Source organism: Urocampus carinirostris, chromosome 7 (genome assembly GCF_059441175.1).
Source record: "Urocampus carinirostris isolate Australia breed hairy pipefish chromosome 7, RoL_Ucar_1.0, whole genome shotgun sequence".
Taxonomy (NCBI): Eukaryota; Metazoa; Chordata; class Actinopteri; order Syngnathiformes; family Syngnathidae; genus Urocampus; species Urocampus carinirostris.
Genome location: NC_142355.1, coordinates 36,236,047 through 36,248,571, shown reverse-complemented (window position 1 = coordinate 36,248,571; position 12,525 = coordinate 36,236,047). Strand labels below are relative to the sequence as shown.

At 42.1% G+C, this 12,525-nt stretch overlaps 1 protein-coding gene across 2 annotated transcripts; it reads left to right on the top strand.

The window, feature by feature from the left end:
• Window positions 1-498: 498 nt before the first annotated feature.
• LOC148363176 (uncharacterized) lies at window positions 499-8,974 on the top strand. Of its 2 annotated transcripts, XM_088340760.1 has the most exons (4): window positions 499-576; window positions 1,300-1,334; window positions 1,556-1,695; window positions 5,131-8,974. In XM_088340760.1, the coding sequence occupies exons 3-4, from the start codon at window positions 1,587-1,589 to the stop codon at window positions 6,531-6,533; spliced, it is 1,512 nt and encodes a 503-aa protein (XP_088196886.1). In that variant the 5' UTR covers window positions 499-576; window positions 1,300-1,334; window positions 1,556-1,586; the 3' UTR covers window positions 6,534-8,974. The 2 variants fall into 2 exon arrangements, with proteins under 2 accessions (XP_088196886.1, XP_088196887.1); XM_088340761.1 differs by lacking the exon at window positions 1,300-1,334 and having other exon boundaries at window positions 529-576.
• Window positions 8,975-12,525: the final 3,551 nt, after the last annotated feature.

Genomic DNA, 12,525 nt, shown 5'->3' with positions numbered 1-12,525 from the left:
TATATACAAAAATAGTTAGTGAAAGCAGCTCCTATATTTAGCAAAATATGAACTTTTACCCGAACTGATATTGGGCACAGCTTACCTTAAGCACAAGGTGATTGAGCTGAAGGTACGGCAAGCGCAGAAGCCCAAAGTGCCGAACGAAAAAGACTGTCGCACACGACCATGGCTGAACAAATGAATGCGGTACCAGAATTTTAACAGTAATGCAACAAAAATACGGATTTTGTGAGTATTCAAAAAACTCAAAACAATCAAATTTCAACTCTGTTACATATGCTTGCCAACCTTAGTCATATGCCATGAGTAAAAGTGCAGTGTTGCTAGTTTTACTAGATCAGAAAGAAAAAACAATTTGCTGTAAGATTGCCTTCGGTAGGACGTCTCCACAAGATAGGACGTTTCGCCAGGACACCGTAACACCTACCAATATTTGTATTTTTTAATTTTTTTTAGGTCAGACCATTTTTGTATAGATATTGTTGTCGGTTGGAACTTTTTTGAGTCGCACATCCGGTTTCGCTCCCAATCTTTGCAGTAGCAGCACGGCAAAACTCGGACGTCACTTTGTCCGTGAGTAACCAGTTTCGTGGCTTTTTTGTAATTCTTATTATTCTTAGTTCAAAACAGACCAAAGGTTTCTTCTGTCGATCTTTTTAGTCGCTATTTTGTCAAACTCGCTGCCACACTCCCTCTGTAGATTGATTACGTCATAAGACAAAAAGAAGGCCGCTTTGTCGTTTTTAATGTGTTTGGACGGTATTGTTAGAGTTGGCATTTATAAACCTGTTCATGATTAGAAAATGCACATTTGACCGATTAAGCAAAATACATTTTGTTTTGATTGTTTATTGTAAATTCTAATATGGAGACATAACACAATACTATATACACTTGCCGTTTACTGTTTTAGTCTTACCACAATCCAAAAATGATTCCAACGAATACAGAGAAACGGTTTCCCCTTGATTTTTACCCTTAATCGTTTCCACAATCGCCTGTACAAAGTAAATATTAGCAAACTGTGAACCAGATAGGCCCTCTTTGGTGACATCACTGTATTATAAGATGTACAAGATAATAGTACCATGATTAACAAATTGAATCTGTTTACTCATGCGCATTAGAGAACACACGCGTAGTTTCTCTCAACAAGGATAATTTCTATGCCGCAAAGCACTGTTGGACTTGTAGTTCAGAGACAAATGTAAACACAAACTTCTTACTCCCCAAAAAGCTTCATGTGTATTGGTTGATTTATCTTGGAGGTTTTCATTTTATCCTCTGCCCCCACAGTAAGAATGCCTCAAGTGGATCCAATCATAAATAGTGTAAGTCCACAATTGTATGCATCCTTAAATGGTAGATGCCACACTTGTATCCATTCATATATATATATATACTTTAAATTGCAAAGTGTTTCAAATTCATATTTAGTATATATATATATATATATATATATATATATATATATATATTTATTTTTTATTATTATTTTTTTTAATTTATTTATGTATTTATTTATTTATTTATTTATTTTTTGACTTGGCAGAAATCAAGCAGGATCTTCCTACCTGAGCAAAATGTGCACAAAGACCACGGGCAAGTTCAAAGAGGAGCTTCAGAGACCAACAGAGGAGACTGAGCCAGAAGATGGACTAGTGGATGCTCATTGCAAGCAGCCTCCAGCAGGTTGGTCACTGTTGTTCCTGGGATATGTGTTTTTATTTTGTATTTTTAATTTTTTTAAATTGGATGTTTGGCCAACAGGATACAAACTTACCACTACTTCAGTTCGTACAATGATGTTACAGCATCCAAGGTAACACTATAACATAAAACAAATCAACTGAGTATATGCACAACAAGCAAAAAAAACAAAAGAATCAACAAAAAGTAACTTGGCACACTCAAGAAGAGTGAATAAAGTAAATCAGCCCGATGCAGTGGGTGGTTCCCGACTCGTGAGACATAAAACCGTTATTGTGATAGAAAGAAAGATAAACAAATCAAAATTCCCGAAGATCCTTAAAAAGTATTAAAAGGCTTTGAATTCATTATTCTACATATAAGGCCTTAATAGACGTTAAAATGTCTTAAATCCAACTTTCGGAAGTCTTAAATATGCGAACACATTAATAATATTTATATATGTTTGAACTAAAAAGATTAAGTAAACTTTATTAATTGTCTTTTTTAATAATTTACCAATTTACTTTCGTGGCAACATGGCGTGATCACAATAACGGAACTTTCCAAGCGGTGATGTGGTTTCAGACCGGCCTTCCGGAGCAGACGCATGGCTTGGGTCTACCCACAATTTACACAGCAACTTTGGACATAGATGTTTATTTTGAACCTTGCGAAAGGGTACATTCAATGAGAAGTGGCTGCCAAACAAATGTTTTTACCACGGCTAAAACCTTTGACATGTAATGTGTATGAGGCACGATGTCTTCTGTGCAAGAAATATTTTTTCTGTCAATTGTGTTTAATTTGTCAACTTGGTCTCAAATTGGATTTCAAAAGGCATTCAAAAGTCTTTAAAAGTCCTGATCCCAGTAAATAGATGAATAACCTTGTGCAGTAAATTCTACATGAGACAAAATCAAGAGTCTGATGGGGTGGATGGGACAGGCAACATGTAATAACATCAGGTATGTTAATCATTCTGGGATCTCAGAGAAGTTCATTTTCCTAACTTAGTTAAGGGAGACATACCATCTTGAGTAGAACATAATACCAGAGCCCTTAAGTGGGTCTTATTTTTTCTAAATGTGAGTACTGTAAGGTAGATTGGATCGACATAGTGTGAGTAGAAGGATTGACGATTTCTATTTAATTAGGATCAAGCTAGTAATGTGATGAAGGCGATGATGTCTGGCGTGGCTTTAGATAATTTAAATGTGATTGAAGAAGTTCCAAATAAACCTATCCGGTTTGATGAGAGTGGCATATTTTCTAGAAATATCCTTCCAGAAGTTTTACAGAGAAGAACATGACCAGAACACGTGGGTCTGTTTGGCTGGGGATTGATGACAGCGTGCACAGTTTGAATTAACATTCTCAAAGATTTCGGACATTCTTTGTTTGGTCCAATGAGCCCTATCACAAATTTTTGTCTGAATGAGGCTGTCACGCACATATTATAATTCATGCATTTGTTAGCTTTCGTCTCGATGACTGTAATGTACTACCCTCTGGTATCACGAAGTCCAGCATCGAGAGCCTGCAGCTGGTACAAAATGCTGCAGCGAAGCTTTTAACGAAGACAAGAAAGTTTGATCACATCACCCCGATTTTAGCTAACCTGCATCGGCATCTTAAAATTTTAAGGTTCTTTTGGTGTACCAAAACATGCATGGGCTTGCTCCCTCAATCTTTCAGATTTAATATCCCCTTATGTTCCAGTCCGGAGCCTTCGCTCTGAAAACGCTGGTCTACTAGTGATCCCAAGAGCCAAGAAGAGATCCGCAGGTTCGAGATCGTTCTTCATTAGAGGCCCGGTGCTATGGAATGCTCTTCCCACAGTGTTCTCGTTTGCCCGCGCACCTGCGTCTTAGACGCATCATTTTTGCTGGGGACGCATAGTGTCAAATCAACGTGCTACCCCCCGGTCCCACACTGGTGGCAACTTTTTTGACACAAAATGGACATTACTACCCGATGCTTTTTTTTAAACAAAGATTTACCGCAGGCAACTTTTCGTCAAGCAGATACGCCATTGTTGTTTTGGTCTCGCGGTTCGAGATTTCGTCTGCACGCCGATCTCGGCAAACGAGATCTCATTGCTTTGAGATTACGTCATTGCTGTGGTGGTTGTTGTCGAGTTAAAGAGAAGTATGCCTCTGAAATAACAGTTAGTATTAGGTGAAAATCAACACAAAGACTGAGATCTCTTGATCCTAAGACGAGCGCTCTACCTCCTGAGCCACTGCCGCCCCATATTATATTGGGCGCATAGCTGATGAAGAAATAGTATAATGAATGATTCAGTCCAATATATAAAGGGAATACTCCCCACTACCGTTTACAGTCAAGGTGTCACACCAACAGACCCCGTTATTGCTCTACGTCACGAAAAAATCCTTTATATGGAAGCTCATTTAACAAGGTTCAGTGTTGAAACACTTAATGATGAAAACCCACAGAAAACTGTAATCAGCCAGAAAATCCAGCAAAGCACACAGAGCGATTTGATTGGGTGTGCGGTAGGGTGGGCGGATCTTGGCACACAGCGCACTTTTGTCTGCACCAAAGATATACATGTCAGTATCCTTGTTTGCAGTATTTTGTGACATTTTATCTGCCTGGTGATGGCGTTTCCTTGTGCGTGCACGAAATATCCCTCTCTGACCAGACGATGACGATGGGACATCCCTATCTTTTATCTAAAGGAGAAAGCTCTGTTCCCTTACCACCACACGCCTAATCGTCACGTGGGGCTGCCAACACACTCTCATTACTCGGAACAGGAAGCCACCCTAGGAAGTGGGGGCTCCCTACATGTGTGGAAAAAGATCTGACAAAAGCCACTCCGACCATCTAATGGTAATTTGTCGTATCGGAAAAATTCCCAGAGGGTTGATACTTACCGATGATCTACACCAAACCCTGTATAATCTCATCTCATCTCATCTCATCTCATTAGCTGCACCGCTTATCCTCAGTAGGGTCACGGGGGTGTTGGAGCCCACCCCAACAATCATCGGGCAGTGGGCAGGGGACACCCTGAACTGGTTGCCAGCCAATCGCAGGGCACACAGGGACAGACAACTCGCTCGCTCATTCACACCTAGGGACAATTTGGACTAGTCAATCCACCTGAAATGCATGTCTTTGGAATGTGGGAGGAAACCGGAGTGCCCGGAGGAAACCCACGCAAGCACGGGGAGAACATACAAACTCCGCACAGTAAGTCCAGTAGCTGGATTTGAACCCACACAAGAGGTTCCCAAGACCTTAGAACTGTGCCGCACACGCGCTAACCGCCGTGCTGCCCACCCTGTATAATATTTTTTCAAATAAAAAAAAGGATTTTTACCTTTTGGGCACTTTTGAAAATGTTATGGCACTGAATGTGACAGTTTTAATTTTATAAAACCATGTGTGTTTCGTGTCCCACAGAGTTTACTGCCATTAAAAAAGAGGAGGGGGATTGGCAGCCTGTTGACGTGAAAGAGGAGAAATTTTTCACAGAGCTGCCCGTGACTGTGGCTTTTGTGAGCACCGGAGATGAAGAAGAGAAGAAATGGAAAGAGCTGGTGAGATGCAGCTCCAGTCAGCCCGTGACCCCTGAGGATGCCGACACATCATACTCTGCACACGCCGATGGCAACCAACAGTTGGAAGGTGATGCCGCGAGTCAAACTGAAGGAAAAAGCAGCACGTGCTCAGAGTGTGGCAAAACGTTTACTGATAAGTCTTACTTGAAATTTCACATGATGATCCATACCAGTGAGAGACCTTTTGCCTGTTCCTTTTGTGGTCAAAAGTTTACTCAAAAGGGGGGCTTAAAAAGACACACAATAACCCACACTGGTGAGAAGCCTTTTGCCTGCTCTATCTGTGGTCAAAAATTTACTCAGAGTGGGGCCTTAAAAATACACACACGAACCCACACTGGAGAGAAGCCTTTTTCCTGCTCTATTTGTGGTAAAAAGTTCCCTCATAAGGTTTCCTTAAAAATACACATGAGAACCCACTCTGGTGAGAAGCCTTTTGGCTGCTCAATTTGTGGTCAGAAATTTGCTCATCATGGATCCCTAAAAATACACACACGAACCCACACTGGTGAGAAGCCTTTTGCCTGCTCTGTTTGTGGTCAACGATTTGGTGATCATGTGACCTTAAAAACACACATAAGGTCCCACACTGGTGAGAAATCTTTTGTTTGTTCGGTTTGTGGTAAAAAATTGGCTCAGCGTAAGTCTTTGAAAATGCACATACGAAGCCACACGGGGGAGAAACCTTTTGCCTGCCTAATTTGTGGTAAAACATATGCTCAAAATATATCCTTCAAAAGACACACACAAACCCACACTGGTGAAAAACCGTTTGCCTGCTTGGTTTGTGGTCATAAATTCTCTAGTAGTGGGTCCTTAAAAATACACACACGAATACACACTGGTGAGAAACCTTTTAGCTGTTCAATTTGTGGTCAGAAATTTACTTGTAGTGCAAATTTAAAAACACACACTGGGATTCACACTTGTGAAAGGCCTTTTGCCTGCTCCATTTGTGGTCAAAAGTTCACTCAAAAGGGGGGCTTAAAAAGACACACAAGAACTCACACTGGTGAGAAACCTTTTGCATGCTCTGTTTGCGGTCAAAAATTCACTGATAAAAGAAACTTAAATAGTCATGCAAAAACCCATAGTGGAGAGAAGCCTTTTAGCTGCTCCGTTTGTGGTAAAAAATTTGCTGGGATAGGGCGCTTAAAAAAACACATGAGAACCCACACTGGTGAGAAACCTATGCCTGCTCCGATTTGTGGTAAAACAGTCATTAATAGAGGGACCACATTCTAAAACATACAGAATGTGAGAAAATAGTACATGTTTTTTGCATTATATCTATATTTTGTGATTGGAATGTTCCATATATTTTCAGAGATTATACATTTTGAAGACTCGTGTTTGACTTTCTGAGCTCGGACATATGAAGCACCCTAGCGAGCTAATCACATTTTATTTATCTATCTATCTACCTATATCTATCTACCTTGGTCATATCCCTCAATAGACCAGCTCGGTAGCCTAGATGGTAGGGCGCCCGCTCCGAGACTGGGAGGTCGCTGGTTCAAGCCTCGGCCGAGTCATACCTAAGACTTACAACATTGGTACCCATTGCCTCCCTGCTTGGCGCTCGGCATTAAGGGTTGGAATTGGAGGGTTTGCTCACCTAATGACTCCCAACACAGCAGTTGGGTCTAAAAAACCCGGCGCCAATCGAAGGCGATGAGTCACGTCGATAGCTTCGCGTGACAAAATGATTTCCGGTAGATATCATGTCGATGGTTGATACTGGCTGAATAATAATAAATTAAAAAATAGGGGTGACTGACAGCAAGACAAACACATACAATAACAAAGAAAATTAAAAAAGGAAAACAATAGCAAAAAACACACACAAACATTTTTGGACCATGGCCAACCCAAATGCCCAAACACCCAAAAAAGTTAGGCATCTTGGCATCTAAGTTGGTCATGCTTTCGTCCCTCCAGATGAAACGGGACACAAAAAAGCGGCCATGTCACTCAGGTCAGGGTGACGCAACACACTCTTCTGTTCAACAGCAGGGCCCGACAGCTTTCACTGGTTTACCCCTGGCGCATCATACAGGTGCCCATCCCTTAGAACGTGTCCAATCATCCCACTATCCCTTTACAACCCCTCTCCACTCATTTTTGTCACCAACAAGAGCTCTAGCTTCCATTATATTTAAACTTCTTTCCTGCAGTGCACTCATTACACCATCCATCCATGTCAATCGCGGCCTTCCTCTTGCGAGTACTCTCTTACCCACACGCTTGCTCAGTTCCACTACTACTCCAGTTCTGTCTCTCAAAATTTCATTTTTCAATCTATCCAATCTTGTAACTCCTAACATACTCCTCAAACACTGCATCCAGTCAAAAAGGTTTTGAATGTTTTAAGTTTTGGTAATTTTGTGGAGACTGGTTAGGATTTGTGTCGCAGATGGGTGCAGCCATTGTTCAACAAATGGCAAGCAGCCAAAATGGTGCAATCCAGCAAAAGTTACACAACCAGAGATAACATGGGCTAAAACCAGCCGGGACTCGGCAAGCTGGCCAGCTGCTATAGTAGACACACGGGGACCGATCGGTGGAAAAAAAGGGGAGCCTGGATGGCCGAAAACATCCAGTAAGCAGCCAGGATAACTGAGCCAACAACAAAACACTACCATGGCAACAAACACGAACCCAGCTGGGAGAAAATAACAATAAGCACGGCAGGCTGGCTAGCTAACCGAGTGCTAAAGAGGCTAACCCAGACTAAACAAAACTGGAAGCCTTCGGGAGCCCGCACACTAACGGGGAGCTGTCTGGACAATATTATATTAATTAAGAGACAAGCGGCCAATAACAAGGGGAAAAGTCACAATCACATACCTAAAATGAGGCAAAAACAAAACGCAAGCTGCACACGACAGCAGGCAATCTCACATTCATTCAATTTTGATCAAATAATTCATATTTATAACTGATTGAACAGATTTGTGTACTTTTGATGTTACATTGGCATGCTTTGGGGTCACAGCTTGTCTCTTATTGAAATGTTGTTTTTTAAGATTGAAGTTTAACTTAAAACGTGAAACGAGTGGTATTATTCCATGCCCAAAACTCCCAACTATAAAATGTTTTTATATATTTAATCATTATATATTTTCTGTGTAAAGAGGTCTCCATTATTTTCCGGATTTTCATGCTACCATGAGACACCCAGCTGTGTGACGCATATAATTAGATGCTAACTAATTCACTACCATTCCTATGAGCTCTTTGACTAAACCGCATATTAGCGGTTGACCATATGCTGGTTTTGATCATGTTAATGTTTATCTATGACACCCTTCATCACAAAGGGTCTCAAAGGGCTGCACAGACCACAGATTATTGCGAACCACAGACTATTTTGACACCATTCCCTGATCTAAAACCTACCTGAGGGCAAATAATACACAGATATGTTTGAAACTTTAAAAAATGTTTGCAGAAGTGATGAATCGTTCAGAGTAAACATGCCCGATGCCGCTCTCTCCTGCATGTATTAATCAAGCTTAAGTATCTGTTGTAAAATGAACTTGCTTATGTTATATGCATTTTACATCTCTCAACTGTTTTACCTTTTCTTCATCACTTTGTTTTCTGACCGGATTCTTCATAAGCACTTACATGTTTTTGTTGTTGTTGTATGAGAATACAATAAATAAAATACTAAGAAGTAACATCCAGTTATATTCTTGTCGGTTATTCGTCATTTTATATTGTACTTCTATTGACAAAACGAGTGCAAAATGAAATGGAAATGCGTAATTATGCATTGATTATGAGCAACACTCTGTTCCCAGCCAGTCCAGCAGCTAGAAGCCTCCGTTTACAGAATGCGAACTTTACAGAAAAGATCTTCCTAGGTCTAAGTTGTTATGGAGTTAAACTGTTGTCAAAACTCAATAGTGAGCATGAAACAGCAAAAAAAAACTTGAGTTATTGTTGGTATGTGTACCGTGAATGGCGTTTAAGCTTCAGGCGCAAATAACCACAGCGTTCAGATTGCAAAAAAAATCTAAGACAATAAAAACATGGATGACCCAATTAGCTCTATTACCCTCCAGTAGAGCAGTTCATCCATCTGCTCAAGCTTCCCCCCCCCCTGTCCGTCACAGATACACGTTTGGATTATTTTTTTGATAAGTGACAGGCTCATTAACACTCATGTCAAGTCATGTTTATTTGTATAGCCAGTAATCACAATCAGTCACAAAGCTATGCACAGACCACCATGACACCATCCCCTGATCTGAACCCTACATAAGGGAAAGGAAAAACTCAAAAACCTTAGCATGAGGAAAAGGACAAAAACCCTAAAAAGGGGCCACACGTGAACTAATCCCCTTTCTAGAATGACCAGGCTGCTGTGGAAGTTGGAAGGGCATAAGCACGCAATGTACAAACGTCATCAACATGGGATACATGTAATACCAGAATGCCCAGTTGACAGTTTCCTGTCCCAAAATCTTGACCAATGCATCAGGTTTTGGATAATGACGTGCATCAGGTCCAAGTGTCGGTGCGATGGCTCAAAATCAATGCACCGTCATCCTTTCTCCCTTAGGGACAAGAAGACAGGAGTCCAAGGTCAATATCACTCATAAGCTCTAGAATAGCACCGGCTGTGTCTGAGCCCCTTGCTGTTCACCCTGATGACACACGACTGCATCCCTAGGTCAGCCACAAACCACATTGTGAAGTTTGCGGACGACACAACAGTGGTGGGCCTCATCAGGGACGACAACGACCTGGCCTACAGAGAGGAGGTGGAGCAGTTGGTGGGCTGGTGCAGGGACAACAGCCTGGTCCTGAATGTTGACAAAACTAAAGAGATCATTATTGACTTCAGGAAAAACCAGCCCAACTTCTCATCAACAACAAAGCTGTGGAGGTTGTCAGCAGCATCAAGTTCCTAGGGGTGCACATCACAAACACACTCACCTGGTCCGTGAACACTGCATCACTGGTGAAGAGGGCACAGCAGCGCCTGTAATTCCTGCGGAGGATGAGGAGAGCCCACCTGCCCCCACCCTCCTTCATCACATTCTACAGGGGCACCATAGAGAGTATCCTGACCTGCTGTATCTCTGTGTGGTGTGGAGGCTGCAGCGCTTCCGAATGGGGTAGTGTGAGGAGTTTGACGAAGACAGCAGAGAAAATCATCGGGACTTCTCTCCCCTCCATTCAGGACATTGGCCAGAAGCGCTGCCTATCCCAAGCCAAGAACATTATCAGGGACCCCTCTCACCCCCATCATGGACTGTTCACTCTGCTAGCCTCTGGGAAGAGGTACTGCAGTGTGTGGTGCAGGACCACCAGGTTCCACAATAGTCTTGTCCCCCTGGCCATTAGACTGGTAAATAGTCAATCAAACACATAGTAAATCTAAACTGCTGCTAATCTGTTTATCTGTTGGTTTTGTTTGACTTTTTGCACTACTGGCAGTTCTCTATAGCTAGCCACTCCTTGCAAATCTGTTGTCCACTGCACTATTGTACTACAGTGTTATTGTTACTGTTTACCTGATTTGTTTACCTGACTTCCCATTTTGCACATCTGGTTAGCTGCTCCTCTTGCACTCTTTGCACTACTCTTTGCACTACTGTAAAATACTATACATAGCCATAATTATTTAGTATATTATTAGTACTTAATACTCCAACTCAATACAACATTTTATTTATATCTGTACATTCAAGGAAACTGTGCGGGTCAGATGTATCGACATTTCGTTCTGTATACACGTGTACTAGAGTGACAATAAAGTAGATCTGAATCTGAATAGAAGTTCCTTCTATTGAGGTTTCAGATCATATCTTGGAGGGTAAAGCATTCCTCAGAACCAGGGCCGGAATGGAGAACGCTCTCGAACCTAAAGATTACTTCTTGGCTCTTGGAATGAATAGTAGACCAGCATATTTTGTGCGAAGGCTCTGAGCAAGAAGATAGGGAGAAATTAAATCAGAAAGATATGTGGTGGTAAATCCATGCAAAATGGACTATAATACCAACAGAACCTTAAAACCACATCTGAAAGTGAGGTAAAATCTTGTCCTAGAAAATCCCCGCTGCAGAATTTTGTACCAGCTGCAAACTTTTTGTGCTACACATTGGGAGACCTGACACTAGTACATTACAGTAATTGAGACGGGAGGTAACAAATACACGAATTAAATCATCTTAATTTACAGTATTTTATCTATTCATATCAGGAGGGCAGCACGGCGGTGCAGTGGTTAGCGCTTGTGCGGCACAGTTCTGAGGTCATGAGATCGAACCTCCTGTGTGGAGTTTGCATGTTCTCCCCGTGTTGCGTGGGTTTCCTCCAGGCACTCTGGTTTCCTCCCACATTCCAAAAACATGCATGTCAGGTTAATTGGCCGGTTCAAATTGTCCCTAGGTATGAATGAGCGAGCGAATCGTCCGTCCCTGTGTGCCCTGTGACTGGCTGGCAACCGGTTCAGGGTGCCCACTGCCCGAAGGTAGCTGGGATGGGCTCCAGCATCCCCGCGTCCCTACTGAGGATAAGCAGATCAGATAATGGATGGATGGATATTTATATCATGATTTTCAGCCAAATGAGGAAACACTGAAATATCAAACTAGAAATAACAACTATAGAAAAAACATACAAGCATGAAATAAAAAAGTCAAGTATGATACAGTAAGGGCAGCACGGTGGCGCAGTGGTTAGCGCTTGTGCGGCACAGTTCATGTCATGGGAACCTGTAGTGGGTTCAAATCCAGCTCCAGACTTCCTGTGCGGAGTTTGTATGTTCTCCCCGTGCTAGCGTGGGTTTCCTCCGGGCACTCCGGTTTCCTCCCACATTCCAAAAACATGCATTTCAGGTGAATTGGCCGGTCCAAATTGTCCCTAGGTGTGAATGAGCGAATGAGTTGTCTGTCCCTGTGTGCCCTGCGATTGGCTGGCAACCAGTTCAGGGTGTCCCCTGCCCACTGCCCGGAGATGGCTGGGATGGGCTCCAGCCCCCCCGCGACCCTAATGAGGATAAGCGGTACGGCTGATGAGATGAGAGATGAGATGATACAGTAAAATATTAAACGTCAGAGTAAATGGTCTGTCTTTATATAGTGCTTTTCAAGTCACTGAAGATCTCCCAAAGCACTTTACAATGTGCTTCACACTTACCCATTCACACACACTCACACACCGATAGCAGCAACAACCTACTTAATCGGGGGTATTATGATCCCAAGACGAGCACTT